General features: G+C 37.1%; 1 protein-coding gene across 2 annotated transcripts; it reads right to left on the minus strand.

The window, feature by feature from the left end:
- Positions 1-692: 692 nt before the first annotated feature.
- On the minus strand, positions 693-27042 carry LOC121316913 (protein SREK1IP1-like). 2 transcript variants are annotated; one of them, XM_041252268.1, is made up of 6 exons: positions 27007-27042; positions 26572-26678; positions 23563-23607; positions 22745-22903; positions 4371-4449; positions 693-2536 (listed from the first exon to the last, which is right to left on the minus strand). In XM_041252268.1, exons 2-6 carry the CDS (start codon positions 26582-26584, stop codon positions 2344-2346), a joined length of 489 nt encoding a protein of 162 aa, XP_041108202.1. In that variant the 5' UTR covers positions 26585-26678; positions 27007-27042; the 3' UTR covers positions 693-2343. The 2 variants fall into 2 exon arrangements, with proteins under 2 accessions (XP_041108202.1, XP_041108213.1); XM_041252279.1 differs by lacking the exon at positions 23563-23607.
- Positions 27043-27102: the final 60 nt, after the last annotated feature.

A 27102-nucleotide genomic window follows, 5' to 3' on the forward strand; every position in this document is an offset into this window, starting at 1 on the left:
TGGGACTGTTACACCTCCTGATTACCCCGACTTTGAAAGCTAATATATGAATTGAGATTTATTAATTGGCTGCTCGAAATGGAGATTTATACACAGAAAATGTATGTGCACCATGTATATAAATAGGTGTTATAAAGGGATATAAAGAGATTCACTTCCAGTCATCCAGGGGATAGGCATGGACATATGTTTAAGGCTCAACTGAAATCCTATATCAGCGTTGTGTGGCTGGAAAAACATTTTCATCTGAAGTGAAAAGGAAGACTGATTATCAAAAAGATCAATGCCGGTAGGAAACCGACAGGTAAGAAAGTGTATTTTGAATGATTTACACCTTTAAAAGCACACATTACCAAACCCTACAACATACATAAACTTGTCTGTTACAATTTATCCTTGCACATTTTTTTAAAATCAGTTTCGTACCCCATTGGGGTCTATTCAATTGATCTTAAGTTTGGAGGATATAAATACCATGCGAAAATATAACAACTCATTTTCATTTAAATCAGTCTTTAACTGCAATAATAATAACAAAAAATAACAATATACTGACATTTTTATTATTTATGGATCTGGATATATTCATGAGGTGCTAATGCTAACACATGGCATACCTAATATGTTTTCCTCATACCTGTATGGTTACATGTTAAGCCAACAACTGCAAACATACACACTGAAATCCAGAATTCAAGCCTCCAGGTTTATTGTCTTAGTGATGTTTTCCTATAAAAGCTGCTTTCAGAGATTCCATTAACGACAACCCACATAAAGAAATGATCTACATACCTGCACTCTTGATTTCAGAATAACAATATTTAAGCAATCTTAAAAAATAAATAAAAACAAAGGTTTCAAATGCACATAACGTCAAAGGGAATATTACAGACACATCTAAATATCTTTCAAACAGTATTTTCCTTTTCTAATTCTACTGTACTGCTATACATTTGTATTATACTTACTGTATCACAAATTATACTAGTAACTTTAAAATAATGGATTCAAAATTCTAATCAATTCCAACTGAATATGCTTTGGAATGACACATATCCCATTGAAAATCATAACAATGTACAGCGATTGTGTCAAAACTTAGGTTGTTTATATCTAACAGTGTAAGTGTAATACAAGATTGTAGAGATTTTATAGCTACATGAAAAACTCAGGTTACACTATAGGCCATTCAAAATTCTAGGAATGCACCTGAAGTTATTAAAATAGTCATTACCTCTTCATCTATGACATATATGCGTTACATATGAATTAACATTAAACACAATAATATTTCTTAAAAGAACAAAAACAATAGGTGTTTACATTGAATGAAAAACCAGCCTTGGAGACTCCATTGCAGAAACACATTTTAGAGGGGCAAAACAAAAGAATATCCAACCCACTCGTTCTACATTGATAGTAAACTGATGAAATTTTGGTACAACTGCACTCTTGCTTATTAAGCTTTTTTGAAGAAAGGGGATTATTTGGAGATACCAAGATTCTGTAATAAGCAAACGTTCTGAATGTGGTAGAGCTGGCAACAAATGTTAATTTAAAAAGTCCACCCTACAATATACATTGAAGAAATACAGTAGAATTGAACTTCAGGCTAGAGCAAGACTTAGTAAAGACTTGATTGTATGTACCAGTTTTATTGGCTTTTTCACTTGAATGGATTTGCATACTATTTATTATTGAAAACCAAATGTGAACAATAGTCCTCGATTAGTCATATTTATTTTTATTTTTTTTAAAAGAAACAGAAAACAAGTTTGAAGTTACTGGCATTTTGTATCAGTTTCCTTCTCTGACTAGGAAACTTACAAACTGCCTGAAGATATTTACCCTATGTAACTTCATCACAGAAGACAAGAAATTTGAGATTATATGTACCTGTACTGATGCTTTCAGTTTTTCCTGAACAGTAGCACATTTAATTATGTCACTATTTGCGGTCCCCTTCACTACCCCCACCATGTGTTTGATGTCAGTCAGTTTAAATTACTGGTATTCTTGAAACAGAGAAAACAACTTGATTAAGGGAGGCCTATTTATTCAGATGCAACACTATAACTGGAGATTGGTGTGCACAGAGGAATTGCTTCAGGAACAGCTGATTAGTGGCCAAGGCCATGAGCATAGGCCATGAGCATAAATTGTGATTGTATTAAAAAATAATTGTTATTGGAGCATAATATAATACACAACAGTAAGCAAGATCTTTTCTTTCTTTTTTTTTTTTTAAGCATTACAGAACGCTGCCTGAAATGTATGAGAAATCATGCCTGTGTGATTATTTTTGTTTGTCTAAGGCAGCGTCTATTCTGCAGCTAGGTACTTTCAATCTGTGTTAGAAGCGGCACTGGAACTGTCGGAAGATGAAGATGAATGTCTTTTCTCTTTGCTTTTCTTTCCCTCCTTCTTGGGCCGTTTTTCCTTCTTGTGTTTCTTTTCTTGTTTCTTTTTCTTCTTGTGGGTTTTCTGTTTCTTTTTCTTATGATGCTCCTCTTCATCGTCACTTGATGAGCACGACCTAAAAAACAAAATAAAACGGTATCACATGTATTCACTGAAATTGATATTCAGCAGATGGGACCTGACTCCTACATGTAACCATCAGCCGAGTAGCTTTGTAGATGAAACATGTCCAGATTAAGGTGGCATGTCCTTCTGACTCAACAGAGTTTATAAAATTACAAAAAAACAGCTTTTCCCTTAAAGAGGTAAAGAGAGGTAAAAACAAATCGACAAAAGACTCCATTCATTATTAAGTGTCATATTCCAGTTCATAAAATATCAATGTAATATTATACCACCATAAGAATACATACACATGTTTAACCTTTATTATATGTTGCTTGCAAATAATGAAATAGTGCTCATATATTTTATAATGTTTTACTTTGCTCAATGCTGCATACAATCTCTGACTTTGTCACAACTCAACTAAATCACAGTTTCCACAGTAACATGTGGGCCAAGTCAATGCCTGATTGAGCAGCTATTATGTTACAAGGGAGTAATGAAGGTGACCTTTCAGAATCATTTGTTTAATCTACACAGTGTGTTAGAGCTCCCTATTCAAAATGATTGCACTCTGTCTGATTAAAAACTGACCAAGGCTACCACTTATGGTCGATGAAAGCCTAAAATGTCCACTACATTTGCTATACATTATATAGGCGATTCATACTTTGTATACTTCTTTGGTGATAAATACTTTCCATATAATTGTTAATACTACCAGTATAATTGTTTATTAATTTTAAATGTTTCATTTCTAACAAAGACTTTATTATTTGGCAATTTTATTTTCTATACTAATTTGCTTTCTGCTAAATGTATTTGGTTCCATTATTAAATGCAGTGATATCAAAGTACTTGTTTGAAACAGGTAGCCATTATTTGTCAGATATATCCTTCACAACATTTTTAAATCATGGTACCTGTATAAGAGCTCACAACCAACCAATTTATCTGGATGTGCGTGACTGGGAATGATGAGTCATACTCTTAATGAATACAGACAGAAACATATTCAAGTCCACTTGAACAGATGCTCACCGAGCCACATATAGATTTTTTGAAGGCTAAATGGTAAGAGTTTAAAAATTAACAATGCTTTTCATGTACTGTTCAAAACTCAAAGGGTTGGAAAAAAAAAAAAAATAATAATAATAATAATAATAATAATAATAATAATAATAATAATAATGGCAAGCCCTGAGCAAGGCTGAAAGCTCTAATGTAACTACTACTTAAAAGAGAGAAGGATTGGATGCATGCAAGAAAAAAAGAAAAAGCCTAACATCAGGGGGAACTAGAATGTGGTCTTTTTTTCTGAACAAAGAAACCACAGGATCAGAAATGTAATTGGAATGTCATATCTGAATGGTTTGTAACCATGGATAAAGTCGTGTAAATTGAATATGTGACAAAAAGATGGGTCTGCTACTATGATCACATTTGAAAAACAGACACATACATCAGATAGAGTAGTTTATAAACATGAAATAAACTTGAAATATGAAAAAGACTATGGTTGTGTGCGGTCTGTATGCTGCTGTAGCTTCAAAAATCATGTGACCTCAACGTGGCTGCCACAACACTAATTTGAAGTTGCTAGCTTAAATGGGTTATGAGATATTTGCAGTAGCAGCTACAGCAGTCGGGGGTTTGCAAATGTGCTCAATGTTTGTAACTCAATATTGGAAAAAAATAACCCTCAGGGTGATTGCTAATCTAATAAGGGGAATGTAAAACAAGCAATTAAAATGATATCTCAAACTACTAAAGGTTTCAGGACAAAGGAGATACATTTGCTCCACGTGGGCATAACACACAAACATAAGAAGGGCTGCAATTACCTCTTTCTTAACTTTTTATGGGAAGATTTGTCCTTGCTTTTCTTTTTATGCAGTCCTTTCTTGGGTTCTTCATTTGAATCTGAAATGAAATCCACTTGTTAAGATATTTTATATAAACGCTGTATTAAAAGTAGACTGAACTTACTGTTAAGAGTTCTTACAAATTTGAATCAGAAAAATAAAATATTTGTTTGTATCACTGCCAGCCTTAGGAATCCTTATGAGTCGATTAGATTCAACTGAGTATTATCAGTCAACATTAATATATTGAAATATATACTGCAACCTACCATAGAACCATAGTGGTTTTGCAGACTGAATACAAGTCTGCTGAGTTTTCTTGGTATTAAAGGTTCTGTAGATTAGATTAACTGTAGATATGTGGATAAGTCCCCAAGGGGTTTGTTACATTCATCTAGTAGACACGCCTAATAAATGAATGTTCACACTACCAATACTAAATATATATAATACTGTGGGGTGTATAAAACACTGGCGGATCGAAATGCCATTGTCATTCAAAAGGGACCCTTCCTGTTGTTCTACACATTCTTAGTGTCAACTAAAGAGACTCACTTGCACAATTAGATGTTTGATTTGCATGAACGTTTAAACAGCTGCAGTACGTAGGTCTATCCCTGTTTATATAAAGTGAATAATACCTAGTGTGTATTTTAAGGGCTTATGTCAGAAAATACAATGATTCTTGGTGGTAAATCTTCCTCCTGACCTGTGAGGGCACTAAGTAGCATAAACAGAGTTCTTTGGATGGGCTGGTCTGACTTCTTTCCCAGGGTTGGGAAGTCAGCCAGTCTGGAAGGTGGCGAGACTCCGCTACAAGAACACATTGACCTGGGAAGGGAAACGACGTGGCAGCCGCAGATTGGAGAAGCAGTTGCCCTCGTTTACCTAGGGGTCATGTGTGACGAGACGAAGAATCGTAATCTGTTCCTTCACATTGGTTTACCATGGAGAGAACTGAGAAGGACTGTGAGAGAACTGTGTTAAATAGTGAAACAGTTTTGTTTGTTACACTGGATGGCTAAAACGATTCTGGCGCTGTCGCCGAGGGCCAGCACTAAAACCGGAACAGCACTGCACTTACTGTCACAAAACAATATCTATCACCCACCACGAGCACTACTGCACTTACCCACGATTGGTGACCGTGTGTGTATTATTGTGGGGCTGATACGTCTCATTTATTATTGTTTGTTATTATTGCTACTGGTCCCTAGACCTGGAAATACAAATAAGACCCCTTTTCCAAACTGGATTAAGTCTCTGTTTGTTTCATTACCACTCTGCATCACCCCTGCACCTGCATCCACTCAGCCACTTTGTCACAGGGCTTTATTTATTCAAGTTTTTATTGATTTACAGTATAATGTAGGAAACGGTGAGGCATTAATTCTAGCTTAGCAAGATGTACAAGAAACACAATAAATTGATCAACTCTGACACCAAAGGGGAAATCTCTAGTCCTAGCATTCAGGAACGGGCCTTCTATGTAAACACTACATTAAGACATACAACAAAAGATATCCATGCTTTCATCTTTTTAAAACGTGCGAGTCACTCAGGTCCTTTTCGTAAGTCCTTACAAACAGACTTACAGAAGGAGTTTTATAACAATTAGAAACTCTTTATTTTTTACTTTTCCTAAAATCCATTACAGTTGGAGTTTCAGTACAATGGGGAGCTATCAGATAAGAGCTTGAAATGTAAACTCTGCTGCAGCAATTTTTAATGTTTTCTGTTTGTCATGTGATTTACTTCCTTCAACTGCTAAAAGCTAAATTAACCAGTAGGGGTTGTGCCTAACATTGAAAATATTGCCAATATGCACTCTCAAATTATTATTCTCATAGAGCTGTTAATAACCAGTGGGTGGGTGGGTGTTTTGAGGGAATGGTTTATTATAATAATCTACCATTGCACATGTTCCTTTTACCTGCCATTACGAAGACAAATAGTTTGTTTTGTGTATTTGTTTGCTTGATTCAACTCAAGATACTTCGACAAATTATTTTGTAATGAGTCAATTAGTCCTAAAATGTTATTATTTTTTAAAAAATTGAAATTGTTGGAAACTAAATGAAATATCACCAAAATCACTTCTAATTGGGGTTAAGTTTAGGCCATCAAGAAGAAGAATAAAATGCAACAGAAGAAACAAAAGCAGCCAGCATGATTCAGTCACCTTTTTTGGAATGGCAAAGTGGTACATCAACTTTTTTTTTTTTAATTTCAAATTGTTCACCTTTCTAAAACAGTATTTTAATTTAAACTTCAGCGTTGATATTGAAATTATTGCAAACTAGTAAATAGCAACTGTCTCACTGTATGCCACAGAGAAAAGTCTAATGTTTTTGGTTTGTTATTTTTTTTAATATATATATATATATATATAATTCTTTAAGTAAATTATGCATTACTAGGCATATAAACGTTCCTCATGCTCATAAGAAATTAATATTAACTGTGGACGCGTTTCAGGAACTTATCTATGTACCAGCTTCTTACATACTGTCACAGACAAAAGTATTGGCACCCTGCGCTTACTATACCATAATTCAAACAACTTCAGGACAAACATTTAGTAAACTTTAACTACTTTTTAATAAACAAAAAGAAAACATTAGGCTATTATGATAACCCTTGTTCCTGGAAATAGAAATGTAACCATTATCGTATGGGTATTTACCTTGTAGAGACCCAAAATCTGAATAAGACATATCAAAGATGCTCACAGAAGCTGTGATGCAGTCATGGCCTGCCCCCGAGGACATACAGAGACTGTGCTCACAGATCTCAGTGCCATTTTTCCATCAAGCCTGGTGCAATCATGTACGCAACAACCTTGAAGGTTAATGGTTACATTTATATTTTAAGTACGAAACGTAACCATTACAGTAGGGGTCAGTGAGTGTACCAAAGCTGTCTCAAAGGCAATATTGCAGAATGACTGGAATTCTACAAGGCTAAGCAGAGAAGCTGTCTTGTGTGTTACCATACAGAACTCCAGTAACAAGTAGCTAGGGTGAAAATACTGAAGGAGAGTTTTAACTCTGTCTGTGTTACAAGGGTCGATTGGGAACCGCCCATAACACTCAAGTTCCAAAACCAGGGTTTTGAGGATCCACAACATAAAGTCTGTAGTACCTGGTAAAGGTAAGGGGAGTAGCCCACAACACTGCATTGCAGATGCACCCTGGAATAAAGCCCACGAAGTTGCCACACCCCTGGTCAAATGGGCAGTGAGCTTTTCTGCAGGTTGGCTCACTCATAGGCAGTCCTGACCATCTGCTATCCACTTGGACAGCCGCTGCTTAGACAGGGCTTGACCACGGGACAACCCCATAGCAGACAAAAATAGTTTGGACTGCCTCCATCTTTTCATCCTGTCAATGTAGTAAGCCAGGGCCCGCACTAGGCAGAGTGCATGGAGCTGTCGCTCTCTGGCAGACTAAAAAGGAGATGGATGGAAAGCCTCTAGTTCCACAGACTGGTTGACATGGAATGCCGAGATCCTGGGGTTCCAAATGGTAATGCATTCCTGTTGTCAGACAATCTTGCCCTTGCGACGGCTTGGGTATACTGACCCATTCAGTGATGGTTACATTTCATATTTGAAAGGGAATGTTAGGTTATTATCATAACCCTCGTTCCCTGAAATAGAAATGTAACTATTAACCTTCAAGGTCAATGCATCCATGATTGCAACAGGCTTGCAGGAAAAATGACTCAGAGATCATTGCACACAGATTTATACCCTCAGGGACAGGCATGATTGTGACAGGCTTGGTTGAGCAGCTTTGTTATATCTTATTCAGGTTTCCAATAAACAACCATTTGGTAATGGTTACATTTCTATTTCAGGGAGTCAAGGTTATGATAATAATCTAACGTTCGGTGACTTTAGCACCAGGTAGGTAGGGGTATGGTCTTGGATGGCACCGGGAGGGTGCCGAGACCAGCGGGGTAACCTCGGTACCAGTACGGTACCTGGTCAGGAGCGGAATGTGTCGCTGACCTTGGTAGCAGTGCGGTACCGATCCACCGGTTTGCAGTCATCGCGGGTGGCAACGTACAAGGATGCCCACCTGTACAAGCCATTGGTAAAACCACTCAGTCAGTACCACACACGAGACAGAGTGAAGCCTGCTGTTAGAATGTACGAACAGCCTTTGTAATGGTGATGTTAAAGCTGTCACGGAAACGGCAGCAAGATACTGTGGAAGATTTTGCAAGCAACCACAAAGGAAGCAAGTATGTTGCTATAGCACCACGTTGCAGACAGGCCTGTGCATAGTCTCTGTAAAACACATAGAAACACACAAGAGAAAAACTCTCAACTAATAGTCATTTCAACAATTACATAAATAATATTAGCCCTTTGCAGTCCATTTATTCAGCGCTTGTCAGGCGTGTCAGGTCCAATTTATTTTCACAGGTGCTGTTTATTTTACACGCCATGTTTAAAATATATTTTGTTTTTCACAGTAAAACAGGTTTAAAAGGCATTGAAACGCAAAAGGACACTCAGTACTATATCTCCAGCCAAGCCCCACCCCTTGTTTGCTGTATTTTTCACATATCTCTTTATAGATGTGCATACTGATAAATCCTCTCCTGATCACTCGCTCTATCACCAAACTCCTCAATAATGCGATTCAAGTCATTATTTTATTACTATAACATCTCAAAAAGCTCTGCAAATGTCCCTGATATTCTCTGAGCACTGGATGCAGAAGCAGCTATATCCTTTGTTTCTGTCCGTGCTATCTCTAAGATGCATTAATTTTCTCTGCTTTTTCCGGAGAAAAAACGACTAGATACATGTGCTTAACATCTTTTTGACGATGTCGGACAGGGTCTTCTACTTTTAGCCAAAGCCAAAACAAGATATAAATAACTCAAGCCAGCCTGGGGCGGGGAGAGAGCACAAAGTCAGCCGACTTATGTTGCAGTATACCTGGTAAGTAGCGACTCTAGCTGCTGGCTTCACACAGGGCACAAGGCCGCAGTGGGACGTAACAAGCAACAGGCTGTAGTGCACAAAACACGCATAATTACTATTGCGTAGAAAGAGAATAGATGTTGCCATGGTTCAGGAGTCTCACCTAAAACAACAAGACACCCCAGGCTAGCTATTAAGTACTATTACGTGGCTGCTTCCTCCTCTGCTGAAAACAAAATGAAAGGTACACTCATTGCATTGCAGCATAATCTCCAGATTACTATCTTGCGCTCGGAGGGAGATCAGGATGGGAGGGTGGCGTCCTTAAAAACTATTACTTCGGGTAAAAAAAGAAATACTTTTGTCTCAGTTTATGCCCCAACAGCATTTGATCTGCAATTTGTCCACTTGTTGACCAAAATATTTTTAGATCTATCAGATTTCCAGTTAATCCTGGATGCTTATATGAACGCAGTTATAAGCCCTACTCTTGACAGGTCTGGGTTGCAGCAGTGCAATACACAATGACCAGCCTCCACTGCTCTGCAGCGACTCATTTCCAATTTTGCTGTAATTGATGTTTGCCATGTGTTTAATCGTACAATTAAATAATTCACTTTCTTTTCAACCAGATGTAAGTCTTTCTCCAGGATTTACTAGATTTTTGCATTTAAATCTCTTTTCTGAAATACATAACGCTGATATACTTCCCATGTCGCTGTCAGATCATCATGCAAATAAATTGTGGATTTATGCTTACTGCGACCCTAACTCGAGCTGCAGGGTGGCGCTTCAACACCACACTATTACAGAATTGATCATTTCTAACAAACACTACAATCCGAGCTAGACGAGTTCCTCGGCTTTACCCATGGCTCGGTAAATGATTTTCGCATTTTATGGGATTCAGTTAAGGGATTTATTAAGAATACCTCCACTTTATTTTCTTCGAATCTCAATAAATCATGTATCACAGTAAAATTAAATTTAAGTCCACTTCGGGATTTATTCTGACCGACCCTACGTTAATAGACTCTGAATTTCGTTCCTTTTATTCTACTTTATAGCTCTGATATTTCATGTGACAAGGATAAATGCAGGCAATTCCTCCAAAAACTTAATTTGCCACACCTATCAGCCAACAAATCAGATGCTATCAGGGTGCTCCACACACCTTAAATGAAATGAAGGAGGCGTTACAAGATATGAGCAAAGGTAAATCCCCTAGGTTTGATGGTATTCCGAGCTTTTTCATTCTTTTTGGAATCAACTTGGACCCCTTCTGCTGGATATGACAGAAAGTGCTATTGACAAAGGCTCTTTTTGCAGATATGTTAATTCGGCTTTTACCTTGTTACTATTGAAGAAAGATAAAGACCCTACTAATTGTGCAAGCTTACGTCCACTTTCACTGATAAACTCAGATGTCAAACTATATGCCAAGGTGTTATCGCATCGCCTTGAATCCCATATGACTAAATTAATTCATCATGATCAAACAGGTTCTATCAAAAATCGTCTAGCTTCCAATAATATTCATCATTAACTGCATATTATCCACTTGACTATGTATTGACATCCCGTGCTCGGTTCTGTCTTTATATGCTGAAAAGGCCTTCAATAGTCTGGAATGGGATTACCTCTGGTCGACTCTAGACTAGATGGGTTTATGTACACAGTTTATTAACATGGTTAAAGTTCTATATGCCAAGCCCTCGGCGATGGTGCTCACAGGCCGCAAATTCTCACCCCAGTTTGCTATTTCTAGGGGCACTCATCAGGCTCATGTTTGCACTTGTCACCTGAACCACTTGCTCAAGCGGACTGCCAGCCTATCACTCATTCCCCTATTACTCTCAATAACATGCAGCATCATATTTCACTTCATGCCGATGATGTATTATTATTTGTCAACAATGCTCCCCCTCTATTATCAATTTTTGGTTATCAGAATGCAACATTAATTGGTCTAAGTCCGCCCTAATGACTTAGAATACGGCAATGAATAATACATTTTGCCTTCGGAATAGCCTGGTGTTTAAACATTTTAAATATCTTGATGTAGAAATCTTTCCTTCGTTACATTCCATTGTACTAACTTACTTCAGTAAGATTCTTAAACAGGTAGAGACCGATTTAAGCAGATGGCTACAGCTCCCTATTAAGCTCCAAGCCTGCATCTCCACAATAAAAATGAATGTACTTCCACACATTATTTTTTTTTTAGCTCTATGCTTCCACTCTCTCCTCTTACTGGTTATTGGGACAAACTGCACTCAATAATGTCAATTTATTTGGAGGGCAAAGCGTCTCAATTTTTCTACACTGCAGCATGAGAAATCCACTGGGGGTTTGTCCTTACCTAACTTTAAATATTGTTTTTGGTCGTTTGTGCTGCACCCGATCACTGCCTGGCTTGATCCCAGTACTCCTGCTTCATTGTGACCATTTGAGGAATATGTTGTATCTCCACACTTCAGGAGCTAGTTTATTCTGGCATTCCTTTCAAGCTATGTAAACTACATTTTGGCCCCTTAATCTCTTATTTAATTACAATTTGGCGTTTGGTAGAATAACATACCAAACCTCAAACAAATTGTAACTTTCATTCACCTATTTTTCACAATTTTGCACTGCTGTCAGACGGTCGTCCCTTTTCATTTCCACAATGGGGAGATAAGGGAATACATACTCAATATATAGTTGTATTTAGGCATGGGGATTGCACAATAACTGCACAATAACTAACATGTACAGATAAAGTATGTAATAATATGTGAGCACAGGGAATGCACAAATTAGTTCACGTGCTGGGGTTCAAGTGAATAATTAATTAGTAATTGAATCCCAGCACAGCTGTATAAATAGTTGCACAATTTATTCTCGAGGTTGTGTGCTTACGTTTCTTCCGGGTCAGATGTCACGGCACAGGCCAGCTTGCCACAGGTGTCCTGGGGGACATAACTGTCATCACATGCACTGCATGATCTACTACACACAAGGGGCAAAACTACAGGCCTGGTCTCCACACTATATTCATTTACTAAAGGCCTCTCACAAACCTTTGGTGGTTAATATCTGCAACAAAGATTTATCCTCTGAAAATGAAGTAATCTGCTGGGAAACTATCTGGGATAATTTAAGCTCTGCCTGCAAAAATCCAAATCATCAGCTGATTCATTATAACTTTCTGCATAGGACATATCTAGCCCCTCGCAGATGTCTTCAAATGATGTTCATCCCTACTCCGGTGTGTACATTGTCCCCAGGGCGCCACGGGTTCCTTTTTTACATATGGTCTGGGAGTGTCCTGATGTGAGTTCTGGGATCGGGTTCTTCAGCTTTGTCCACCAGTCGTGAGAAGAATATTCCTTGCTCTGCTACAGTGTTACTGCTGATTGAGGATTCATCCCTTGACCTATCATTACAGCAAAACCGAATCCGTTTGGCCAGTCTAACAGCTGCTAAAAAGGGGACTGCTCTTCGTTGGCAACCTTTGCATTCCCTTCCCTTCCGTCAGTGGACACTCTTCTTTCTTGATATTATTTATAAGAAACTTTCCACTGCTCCAGCCCATGGCACGAGGGAGGGAACCATACAAGCCTGGAGATCAGCTGCAGACTGTGAGATTTCCAATAAAACCATCTCCAACTTTCTTGGTTTGAACTGGGGTTATTAGGTCCTTCTTGGGGGCATTTGGGGGGGGGGGGGGCAAAAACAGAAAATCTGAAAAAGGCTCTTCCATCAGGTCAGTCTTGAAAGGAAAAACGGCTCTCAAATCTGTGAGTACAGTCCCTACATGCCCTTGGGGGCATGCCATGACTGCAACACATGCTCTGCAAGCAGCTTTGATATATCTTACTTAGGTTGCATTTCGTACTTGAAAAGGAAATACACAATTACTAGTAATTTAACAAATAATCTACATTTTTTTAAATATTTTAAATTTTAAGTAATTGTTCATAACAAGTATTGGTACCTGTTTTAGTATTTGGTGTGTCCTCCTGCTTTTATTGTGGCTTTCAGACATTTATGAATTCTTAACCAGTATGATACATCTTGTTGGAAAAATCTAGGCCCATTCTGTCTTGCACATTTCGTTCAGCTCAGACAGATTGGAAACATAATGCTTGGCTACAGCTTTTTTCATATCATTTCAAAGCATTTCTATTTGATTGAGATTGTGATTGTGAAGGGCATTCCTGAACTTTTATCTTCGTTTTCTTCAAGAATTCCACAGTGGACTTAGCCGAATCCTTTGGGTCGTTGTCTTGTTGGAAGATAAACTGTCTGCCAATCAGCCTACGAGCAGATGGTAACATTGTACTTGTTTTGATACATGGCTGCATTCATTCAATCTTCAAACACATGAATGCTAAAATAACCCCAAATCATGATCAAATAACCCCCACGTTTAACTGCAATTGAAAGCTTTTCTTTATTGAAGGCTTTACCTTTTTTTCTCCAAACACTCCGCAGTTCATTTTTGGGGGAATAGTTCTACTTTAGTACCATTGAACCAGAGAAATGTGTTGAAGAATGCTTCAGATTTCTTGGTAAATTTTAGACTGTTTTATTAGTTTTCTTTAAAAAATGGTTTGTAGCTAAGTCTACATGCATAAAACTCCTTTGTGTTCAGGTGCCTTTGTACAGTTCTTTCGTGTTAATCTTGGACTTTTTTTTTTTTTTAAGCTGCTGGGACAATCCTGCTGTACACATAATTTTCTTTGGACGTCCACTTCTTTCAAGTACTTTAGTTAAATGTGTTCTTTGGTACTTCTTGATTAATGCTCTGTGCTTTAGTTAAATTTGTTCTTTGGTACTTCTTGACTAATGCTCTGATTGTTCATTTTGGTATTCCATATTTCTTTGATACTGTTCTGTAGTCATTTCCTTTGGTGTTGTTTGCTACAAATGTTTTTCTCAAACGTGTATCCAACTTCTTTGTCTTGACCATCACTTGCCATGTTGCCAAAACATTCTTCAACAGATGATGGAAATAATGACCTCTTTTTCTGCCTATTGACTTTGTAATGTAGTTTAGTTACTGTGTAAGGGGTTTCAATCAAACAATATATATTTGAAATTATTTTATTACATTTCTACTTTTAATGTAAAGGTGCCAACACTTTTGTGATGAACAAATATTTGAAATTGCTTTTTTTTTTTTTTTTTTAACTAATGATTGCACTGTGTAACAAATATTTTTTTTTTTTTTTTTTTGGTTCCTGGGTAGTAAGTGTTATTTCCTAATTGCTTATGCCTCAAAAGTATAGAAAATGGCTATTATTCCCCACAAACTTTGCTTTTGTGACCAGGACAGTGATATTTTGAAATTTACCTATTTTCTAGAACATTGCAGATAGATTCAGTGCTGAGTAAACTTGGAGTAACTTCTAGAACCTTCTAGAACTTTCCAGTAATATAAATAATAGTATAAATACAGGGGCCTTAAGCCCACCAGTTCAGTTTAGTTCCAGCTGCCTAAGTGGATACATATCTGCATTTTTCTGAGATGGCATCAAGAGGCTGCAATGGTGGCATTCCTGATGGGTCTCCAAGGCGGTTTTACCAAGTTTCCCTGCTATCTTTGCCTTTGGGACAGCAGGGACACCAAGGCGCACTACCACAGGCGGGACTGGACACAGCGGACCGAGTTCTCTGTGGGGAGGAACAACGTCAAGTGGGAGCCACTGGTGGACCCCCGGAAGGTGCTGATGCCACCACTGCACATCGAATTGGGCCTTATGAAACAATTTGTCAGAGCTCTAGATAAGGAGTCGGCAGCCTTCAAGTACCTTCAAGACTTCTTCCCTAAGCTGTCTGAGGCAAAGGTCAAAGCCGGTGTCTTCGTCGGACCACAGATAAAGAAGATCCTGGAGTGCAATGAATTCCCAAAGAAGCTCACTAGTAAGGAGAAAGTGGCTTGGAACAGCTTTGTCGCAGTGGTTCGGGGCTTCCTGGGCAATCACAAGGCCGAAAACTATGTGGAGCTGGTTGAGACTCTGGTGAAGAACTACAGCACAATGGGCTGTAGGATGTCCCTCAAAGTCCATATCCTTGATGCTCATCTTGATAAATTCAAGGAGAACATGGGAGCATACTCGGAGGAGCAAGGCGAGCGCTTCCACCAGGATATACTGGACTTTGAATGTCGCTACCAAGGACAGTATAACGAGAACATGATGGGAGACTACATTTGTGGGCTGACTCGTGAAAGTGATTTACAGGTTAATCGTAAATCTCGAAAAACTACTCACTTCTAAATCTTTTGTAGTCATTTTTGTATTACTTTAGTATAAATACATGTTAATTTGGATTCATATGTTGTTTTTGTCTGACTTTATGTGAACGAAAAGACACAAATTCGCCCGTTTTCTCATTGGAAATAGGTCAATTTCAAAATATCACTGTCCTGGTCACAAAAGCAAAATTTGTGATGAATAATAGCCATTTTCTATACTTTTGAGGCATAAGCAATTAGGAAATAACACTTACTACCCACGAACAAAAATTGTGTTACATAGTGTTGTTTGTTAAACTACCACACATTGTGTATTTTGGTTTTTGTCATATTAATTAGTGACTAACATTCACTAAATGGTTGTATTTAACATGCTTTCTTGAATAATTTTATATTATGTGTAGAGTGCCAATATTGTCAATACAGTATCACTGAAATATTCAGCAGCATCTGTGCAGTTTGGTTTAACAAGATCACACTAAATAATCTACTCCTTAAACATTGTGAACAGGTGCACAGGTAACATTTTCCATTAATATGAATTAATCGGTGTCATACGAGAAGTAAACTTCCTGGCGCATTTGAATCATTAGTGAGCCACAACACATCCCATACAGTGCGCATTTAAGATAGTGTACACTGTTCACAAAAGCTTTTGTGCTTTAAATCACAGGAAACCAAAAACAGTCCTGCCATAATGTGCCACTAAATTGAAACAGATAGAAATCGTGCAATCAGAGGAAGGGAAAATGGAGAAAAACACAGGGTCAGAATTAAGGATAGTACAGTAACTTTATCTGTGAAAAACTAGTGCTATGCCCTATACTTTGTAATAATGCATGCTCATGGCTGAATAACTTTGAGGATCACACTTTGACAAATAGTTCACAAAACAACAAAAAAAAAAAAATCACAGTTCAATGTTATCTTTGTGTGAAAATGCAGAACAAGCAATTTTAATGTAGTAAATATAGTATTCCGTTTAACTGGTGATAACTAGGCACATCAGAGTGTAACCCTGTAAATGTTACAGATCTTAATTTCATCTAAATGTTTAACATAATCAGATGTAATCCTCGTATTTATACAGTTGAATTGGCTAAAGTTTACTTAGCCATAGATGCTTTTTACATATAGTCCATTAACAGCATACTATTTCAAATAATTATGATGGGTTTTTACATTGGTTACACTCATTGCACACACAGTATGATCAAGTTTAAGTTTAACATTTGAGGAAATTAGATGCAACAGCCCTAGTGGAATCAAAATGCATCCCTATGAGTACCTTTGATAAGGAAAGATAGACTGTAAAACTCTTTAGTGTATGCAAAGTCGGTTGCAAAACAGATGCAATTATAAAATAATGTGTAACAAAACATTTTTTTAAACGATCCAATGCTATCTGAAGAAACAGCATTAAAACTAGAGAAGAGACTGCTATTGAAAACTGAATCGTTACTGTGGCATTAAAATGAAAACTTTTCACCTTGCTTCTTGGGCAGAGCGGTTGCTGCTGTACACTATGCCTGTTTAAGCGCTTCCAAACTTTTCTGCTGCAATAAGAGACGTTGCTTATTTATTGCTAGTATTTCCTTTTCCATCTCTAATCTTTCTCTCTCCATGGTTAATTTCTCTTTCTCAATCTCTAGCAGAGTTAGTTGATACTGGTAGCTCATCCGGGTAACTGTGCATATCAAACAAAACATTCATATTTATTACAATTATTTTTGGCATTTAATATTTATTGAGAATTATGTAGAATATTTAAAACTAAATTACTACTACATTTTATTACTGACATACTATTGTTAGAAATATTAAAACATAATACAGTATCCACCACTTATACTGTACAGGATTATTTCGGGCAGCTGTTAATATCGGAGAAACAGCGTTTGCCATTCCCACTGATTTCAAATAAAGGCATTGTTTATACCGTGATAAGCATGTCGTACATTTCGGGCAAACTCTGCTGTTTGGATCTTGTTATGTGCCATTCACATAGAATAACAAACACACTGCTTAGTACTATAGTAATCGCTCTTACTAATCCACCAATCAGATATTTTCACCTTGTTAACTTGCTGTTCACATAGATTGCAATACAAAAGGCAGCACTTTACTGTAAAAAGCTTATCAGATTGATCAATCAGCTGTTTGCACCTCACTACTGAGCGATTAACTCTGCATTGTACCTTGGCTATTTAATCCCAGTACACAGTGTCAGATTTACAGTTTGAAAAAAAACAGCACTGACTGCAACAGCAAGCAAGCATGGCTGGAAAATTTCAGTCCTGCTTTGCTGTAGTATGGCAGTGAAAAATGCGAATTGAAAACCCCACGTTGTTTTAGAGGAGTTCATCACCTGCCTGCACAGGATTCTTCCCAGGCCTTTTCAGCCGAGCGCCCCTCCCAGCAAAGTGGTTGTCGCCGCCCGGCTGATGAAAACCTGATCAACCCGTCTTGCAGATGCTACTGTGCTTTTAATAATAAGGATTGCTAGCGCTTCTAGCAGACTAGATCACTTACACGTTTTTGGGTAAACAAAAAATCTTGGAACCACATGACTGCTGTGTTACGTCTTGACACAATATTTAACCAATCAGAGAGTCGAAGGGGCGGGTTTTCTGCACTTTGAAAGGCTAAAATGTTAAAAATGACTGCTAAAAAAATTGCGATTATTTTCAAAGCAAAAATAGGGACGATGAAAAAAAATGTTAAGATTATTTTTGTTTATTATCATTCAGTCCATTTTTTGTCATATTGTACTGTAAGGTGATATATAGTACACAATAGCTGTACATATGTACCAAAAAAAAAAAAAAGTGTATTCCTTTTGTTGTGATAGCGTAAAAAATATGTACACAGGTGTTTGTGGGGTTCATGTATAGGGGCTGTACGCCTTTAAGAAGAAAGGCGTGGTGGGATACCAGACGAACATTTGTCAGCTGACATACAAATGCTGAAGTGCAGAGGTGCTGGATTATTACACTCCGGTTTTTTGTTATGTTAAAGTGATTAAAATAAACAGTTGCATTCAAAAAATGTAGAATAGCGATAAACTAAAATGGGTGTGCATTAACAAAGTGCCCTGAAAACTTAACCTAAAGGCGACAATTTAAATGAAGCAATAAGCTCAATAATTAAGCTAAAAAGGAAGTGAAAACGTTACCTTTTTTGTGAACTCCAATAAACATGTTACCTTTCCCCACTCAAATCGCAGAGTGCCTAAATAAACACTGTAATTTACCATAATATAAAACAGTCATGAAAAAGAATGTACAACATAAAAAAGCGCAACGAGATATAGTCAACGAAAGACAACACATTATTCAAATTCATTGTCGTATTATATATTTAAGGGAAGTTTACTTTTCTGTTAAAAGTGCTCCCGGCTATAATGCTCTGCCGCCCAGCTGTACAGAATTCCTGGGGAGAACCCTGTTGTGGTTTACCGTACAAACAGAACTTTCTGGATGACTGGGGAATTTTTTTTTTCTGAATGGCTACGTATGTGTGCACTGTGTTGTGCTATGGAGCAGCATACGATTATAGAGATGAATTGTAATTTTTTTAGAAAATGATGAAGAAGTTTGCCGTCCATTCTTGCAAAAAAAGACCGTTCAGTGCATATATCAGAGTTCTTTGCTGGAAACAATGTGCAGTAATGTAACCGACCTGTACTGTACATTTCTGCACTTGCATTACTTTTCTGCACTTACTTTTATTACATTTATAGGTTTTAATAAAAACATTTATTAGTGTAATGAGTGGTTTTTTTATTATTATTATTATTATTATTATTATTATTATTATTATTTATTTATTTATTTATTTATTTAGCAGTCGCCAATTAGTTTTACTGTGTTCTCCCAAATTTAGAAATGTCCAATTATTTTTAAGCTCAGCCCACTGCTACCTCCACTGTGCTGACTCAGGAGGGGCAAAGACGAACATATGCTGTCCTCCAAAGTGTGTGCCATTAGCCGTCCACTTCTTTACACACTGCAGTCTCATCATGCAGCCACCCAGAGCTATAGCGTCAGAGGATAACACAGCCCTTTGCAGCTTACAAGCAAGCCCGCAGGTGCCCAGCCAGACCAACTGTGCGTGTAATGAGTGTTTTAATAAAGATTTTTAAGTGCATACAAGCTGTGGCAGACCAAAGGGCTGCCTATGCCTTTAAGGGTTTATTGCTTACCGTTGTTTTAAAAACGCAGGGTGGAGGCATAATTGGCCATCATCTGTTGGATAAAACAGTGGAGCCCGCTGAATTCAAACCAAAAGCCAAGAACAAACTGAAAATGTTACCTGTCTGGAGTCTGAACAAATAAAAATAAAGAGGGGCAGCACTTTAACGCAAACAAGACAAACTTTGCAGATAAGTGGCACGGTTAATTATTTGTTTCATATGGTCGATGGTACAACTTGACATTTTGTTTTGTTAGGAAGCTAGCTTGTTTGGTGATTTTAAGAATTATATCTATTGATATTATTGTTATTATTTGAAGTAAATTAAAAGAAACTAGGTGCTATGATGACCTACGTTTAACTAACTATTAACTAAGTGAGTTACCATTTGGGGTTCTGCTCACCACCTGCTTTCGATAAGCTGGGATACAGTGCCTATTGGAAGTATTCACCCCCTTGGACGTTTTCAGTTTGTTGTGTTACAACCTGAAATCTTGATGAATTTAAATGGGATTTATTTTCCTTTGATTTACATATCCTACTCAACATGACGATGAAAAAACAAATCAATTAAAAATAAAAACCTGAAAAGTCTTCATTAGATAAGTATTCACCCCCTTTGCTATGACACTCCTAAATAAGCTCAGGTGCAACCAACTGCCTTCAGAATTCACACAGTAAGGTCAATGGAGTCCATCTGTGTGCAATAAAAGTGGTTCATGATTTCAGATTAAAAACACCTGTCTCTGTAAGGTCCCACAGTTGGGTAATGCATTCAAAGCAAAGATACTACCATGAAGACTAAGGAGCTTACAAAACAACTCTGGGATAAAGTTGTGGAAAGGCACAGATCAGGGGAGGGGTATAAAAAGATTTTGAAGGCATTGAATATCCCTTGGAGCACAGTCAAGTCAATTATTAAGAAGTGGAAGGTATACGGCACCACCCAGAATCTGCTTAGAGTTCCCAAACTGAGCAGCTGGGTAAGCAGCATTGGTCTGAGAAGCCACCAATAGGCCATGACAACTCTGAAAGACCTAGTGTTCCATGGCTGAGATGAGAGAAACTGTCCATGTGTCAACAATATCTGAAGTACTCCACAAATCTGGCATGTATGGAAAAGCGGCAAAAAGGAAGCCATTTATGAAAAAAAGCTCATGTAAAATCCCACTTGGAATTCGCAAAAAGGCATGTGGGAGACTGAAAAGATGTGGCAAAAGATTCCGTGGTCCGATTAAACAAAAATTGAACTATTTGGCCTAAATGCAAAGCGTTATGTCTGGCGCAAACCCAACACAGCATATCACCCAGGTAACACTATCCCTACTGTGAAGTATGCTGGTGGCAGCATCATGCTATGGGGATGCTTTTCATCGGCAGGGACTGGGAAGCTTGTCAGGATAGAGGGCAAAATGGATGGAGCTAAATACAGGCAAATCCTTGAGGAAAACCTGCTTCAGTCTGCAAAAGACCAAAGACTGGGACAGAAATTCACCTTTCAACAGGACAATGACCCCAAGCACACAGCCAAAGCGACACTGGAGTGGCTTAAACAAGAAAGTGAATGTCCTAGAGTGGCCCAGTCAAAGCCCGAGCTTGAATCAGATTGAGAATCTGTGGCAAGACTTGAAGATTGCTGTCCACCAACAATCCCCATCCAACTTGACAGAGCTTGAACGATTTTGCCAAGAAGAATGGGCGAATACTGCATAATCCAGATGTGCAAACCTGGTAGACTTAACCCAAAAGACTCACAGCTGTAATTGTTGCCAAAGTTAATTCTATCAAGTATTGACTCAGGGGGGTGAACACTTATCTAACCAAGACATTTCAGGTTTTTTTTTTTTTTCATTAATTGTTGTTTCACAATAAAAATTTCCTTGTCTCTTGAAAGTGTTGAATAGGTTGTATAAATCAAAGGAAAAAAAATCCCAATTAAATGCATCAAGATTTCAGATTGTAACACAACAAACTGTGAAAATGTGTATGTGTGCACAGGGCTGGCATGGATATTTTCCAGTCTGGGATTAGGATACTGTTCTGCAGGAACTGCCTGACCGTCACAACACGTGTTTGTTTTATTTACTGTACTGGTGATTGGGGGACATTTTGAATGTCAGGTTATTTTGTGGGAGTTTATACTGTCCGTCATTTACTGTGGATGAATCACGTTAACACAAACATGCCAGTTCTAAGCAGTGGCGACTGTGCACATAAAAATCAGCAAACTAAACAACACTAAAAGTAATTAGGATACCAGTTTACTGAATAAGCACATATATGCTAATGCTGGGATAAAAATGTTAATGTTGAGTCAGTCTTTATGTAGCAACAGTGTATTAACAGAACAATAGTACTAAAATGTTTGTATGCATATTTACAATATTTTAACTGCTGTGTTATGTTTCAAAAGATCATTTGGTGGAATGCAGGATTTATTTATATCCTACACTGTTTGCCGTCCCAGTCATGAACATAAAGGATTATTTAATTAAGGAGCAGTAGGCATTCGCATTAAACCTTTCTGACTACATCATAGAATAATTTATACAGTAATTCTGACTAGCTGTTCAAGCCAGGAACTACAGAACATGTTCTTTGTTAAATCTGCCTTGCTTTTCAGTGCACAGGAAAATACAGCAAGACTGTTGTTGTGTGTTTAATAATACCAAAAAAAACAAACAAACAGAAACAAGACTAGAAACAAGACAAGGCTGGTTTAATTTAAAATCTGAAAGGTTAGGTAGATATAGGATAGAAAAAAAAACCTGCATCTATCAAATATTAGACCTCCTTTTCACTGCTTCAACAACTGACCCTAGAACATTTGTTCTTTACGTACTTCTGGTAATAATATAAGGTTCAGCTAAGTCTACCATGATACCACAGATCACCTGCAGTATTTCCTTTTGACACAATCGAGGAAAACATTCACAGCAAACATGTATTTCTTTACTGTATTATAACACCTACTCTTGTTTTTGGTGCCCGTCAGCAGCTTTTTAGTTCCCAGTCCCTCCTGCTCTTCTTCTTCATCACTGTCTTCACTGCTGGTGCTGCTCACATCCAGAACAATGTCCTTTTTAGGATCCACTCGTACAAAGTTACGACACTCAAACGTCAAGTGACCCGCTAAAACAAAAGCAAAAGTAACAAATTTGTAGTTAAAGAGATTACAATACACTACATAACAATACCATGATACAGTATCAAGACACATACCAGTATAGGGTTAATGATTGAAGGTTAAACATATTTTGCGCACACCTCAGAACACTGTTGATCAGCACGGCTGCAAGGTAAGCAGTTGTGGGAGGATGTTTACCACTCAGAATACAGATGAACAAGGAATTTATAAAGTGGGGTAAATATGACCTTGTGCAGAAGGGATGGATGTTCTGTGTCTGAAGAAACATTGCTGACACACCAAGAAATAGATAGTGTTAAGATATTGTTAGGAAAACAGAGATCACGCTAAGATCAGCTTCCCACATACAAGATAGGCACTGATTAGTGCTACTAAGAAATGCATATCTGAAGCCTCTCCTGACAACAGACCATTGCTGTACCTGAGCTTTCTCCTAGGATCGGGTAACTGATCAGTGTCTAATTTCTGTTTAAAACTGTTTTAAAATATATAAGCTTATATTTAAAACAACAAGGAGACACTGAAGCTTTTCAACTAAACGCAAGACTTGCACACACAATTTAAAAAAGAGGAAAGGAAAAAGTTGTATTATTTGATTGAGCTGCAGGTTTGTGTAAAAATATACGCATTCACAAACACTTACGGTATCCACATTTCTTGCATCCTGCCCTGATATCCTTATTTGGACCTGAAACAAGATCAACGCTGTCATATTTCTATTCAATCTTACAAAGCAATGTATAACAAAAAGTATTTATTTTTACTGATAAAAAACCCTTTCTTGACAGACCATGGGACCTGTTTTAATGATCTAAAGTGATGCTTTTCTCTACATTTGTCTAGGACTTAACAAAAAACACACGTATAGCTTTGTAGATGCAGTGCCTTTCTCACGTTTAAGAAGTGCACAGCTGAAAGGCTATGTACTGCAAGACCTACTCAATAATAAATCATTTGATTTGAATTCCTCATTACTGTATTTCAAACATACTGTAACCCAACAATAAAGTCCCCTTCAGACAAAAAAACCTGAATACAAACCTTTGTTGAAAAATGTGCCTAGCAGATAAGTCATGCATGCATAAATCAGGGACAGCCAATGAAAATTAGCTCATCGATAAATCTGGGTGCAATACATCTTATGACATCTTATGATCATAAATGTAAAAAAAAAAAAAAATGTAGGTTGTCCCTGTCAAATAAATAAATAAAACTATTGATATTTTTCTTCATGGAATAATTAGTGGTTAATTTTTCCATTTGTAATTTTACAAGCATAAGTTTAATAGCAAAACTACCAATACTAGTAAATCTAGACTATGCTTTTGATCCCATGCCAGCGCTGGTCCATGAAAAAATCCTTAAACACCAAGGAGGTATTTTAATGTTTGAAATGCATTTCATCTGATAATCCCAAGTGGACTAGAAGGGGCACAGTAGTTCAATCCTCAGATTTATAGACACATGCTATGCTTGTGTCCATTCTTTTTATTTCAGATAAGATTTAGCTTGACCATCCAGTAACTTAACATTTCTAGTTCTTAAAGGTAATTCATATTCATACAAGTAGTCAAGAAAAGGATTAAACAACACGTTGTTTACTTCAGCTATTCAGCTATACTGCCATTCACTGACCATTACATTGCAAGAAGCACCTTGAAGAAATGTAGGTCATCAACCAAAACAAATCTCACTCATCAATAAAATACTAGTAAATGTGCTTGTAGAAAATTGACTGAACATTGTTATGTTGACCAGTTTTAGAACAAAATGGATTAACACAAAAGACACATTCTTCGAAGACACAACTAATTTCAGTAGAATAATAACTATGAGAAAGCCCTCTGTATAATCATGGCCGTTGCTTAGCAACAATATTGTTTTTTTCTATATTGCATGCATTATTTTTGTAATGCGTGGTTCAAAAATGAAAGTAATTGAAAGCTTTTTTTTTTTTTTTTTTTTTTTTTACAAAGAGCTCTCTACAAGGGGACTAAACCCAGAAGCTGACAACTAAAAACAATATATACTGTGGCTTCTTAAAATTTATTTTGAGAAAATTAGATGCACAATGACTAAGAAATACATAATCAACAGAGCTAGAACTGCATAAAAGCACCAATATGAGTAACATTTTGTAATTTTAGCCTGCACAAAAGGAATAAAATGTGTCTTTGAAAAAAACAAAAAAACATCAAAATACATTAATGGCTGATTTCACAGACTAAGATTAGCACTAGTCTTGAATGCCCTTATCTAAATGACTAGTCTATATGGAACCCAGTTGTATCAGTACTTGCCTCATCTTGTACTTGCCCTTACTGTATTCTACTACTGCTCTCAATCACAATTATATTTTGTGTATCTTGTGTCTTGATTTTACTCTTAAAGGTAACCATATTCACGTTTTTTTTTTTTTTTTTTTTGTAGCTGCTCTTATATGGAATCGTTCTTATCCATTTATTGTACTTGAGACTTGCTCTTAATGAAATTTACTCTTAGAACCAAATATTTTTAAGTTTAACTGCTTAGTCATAATCGCTCCCAAACGTAATTTACTGTATTTTGTCTAATTTGCTCTTACTCACTACTGATTTGATTGTAGTTTATAACTTATCTGTAATATAATATCTTGTAATGTGATAGTTTGTAACAACTGTAAGTCTGCTAATAAATAATAATAATGCTCACCCTACTGTAATTGAACAGCTGGTCCAATGAAACAGAAATTTGACATTTGGGTGGGCCATTCAAATTTTATTTTCTCAAAGCACCGTCTTTGTAGGTTACAATTACATTCCCCTTTCATCTGTAAAAATGTCACACAGACAAGCTGACAGACAGTGGTAGGATGCCTCTGTTTTGACTCAGTAATTTGTGCTAAAATTGTTCTTTGTAGGTTTCATAAAATTTGATAAGCTTTTCTGAGATGGAAATTAGTCATATTACACAGAAGTTTGATTCATTTCTGGTTTACTACTAGTTTAATAAGAAGACACGCCTCAGCCTGCTACCTATTACACTGTGGCTAATCAAACTCGTAGTAATATCTGGAATGGGTGAGCCTGCTATCTAATAGGAGTCTTATTTCCACCCCTAGTCTCTGTATGTAAATGAAAGCGTGTCATACCGTTACAACACAGACAAGACGCCACAGACTCGTGCTAGTTTCTACAGATGTTATCATAATTTTATATGCGATTATGCCTACGTACTGATACTGTAACTCTAAAGAAAGGTTAGACAACGTATGCGATCAATTTCATTGATTCAATTCCACGGTTAAGTGATTGTTTTACTAAAACTACTAGACTGAGACTACTTTGCCAACCTCTGCTTGTGTTTCAATCGCCTGCGAATACCGCCAAATCCGTGGTGAGAAGACAAAACAAAACACATTAATCGTGTCCTGTTTTTTTTTTTTTTTTCCATACAATGTAAATAGGGCATACTGTAGGATATTATATTATTGCGAGTAACACCGTCCCCTCAGTACTAGACCTGACAAACCCTCAGTACACACACACACACACACACACACACCTACACATAATGTGTGCGTGATTAGTTGCCTGACAGTATGAAGCAGTACTTGATATCTAATGACTCGAATCTGTACACATACAGGTATAATAATAAACAGTATAACAACCTGGAAATGCCATATTGAGGATTAAAAAAAAAAGAAAGTTGCTCCACCGGACATCAAAATTCAAACACTTTCAAAACTTGCCCAGTGTTTCATCAGTTAGTTCGGTCCTACCGGAAACAAACAAACAAAAAAAAAGTTAAACATGCCATTACTTTTCCCCAGTTACTTTACCAGCATTCTTTACCAGCAACTCATTTAGAGCTAATTATAGCCATGTTTTTACTAGCATAAAATAAACAATGCCCAACATGCATGTCTGTGTAACCTAAAGCAGAAATAATCATATACGCAGTTTATTATTCATAATCAATAAAGCCCGAGTTATGTCCTGTAAATCATAAAGTAAAATTTACAAAAATTATTCAATCAATTTCTTAATAAGCAGTATTATTGTCCAGTCACACAACAAATTAATCATGTCATATGAGCACTTACAATTTCTTAAGTTGGTAACGTTCCGCAGGGAATTTTTAGCCCGTGACACCAGATGTACCAAAGTGAAGTTACCAATTTTGAAGGGGTGGACAAAAA

Source organism: Polyodon spathula, chromosome 1 (genome assembly GCF_017654505.1).
Source record: "Polyodon spathula isolate WHYD16114869_AA chromosome 1, ASM1765450v1, whole genome shotgun sequence".
NCBI lineage: Eukaryota > Metazoa > Chordata > Actinopteri > Acipenseriformes > Polyodontidae > Polyodon > Polyodon spathula.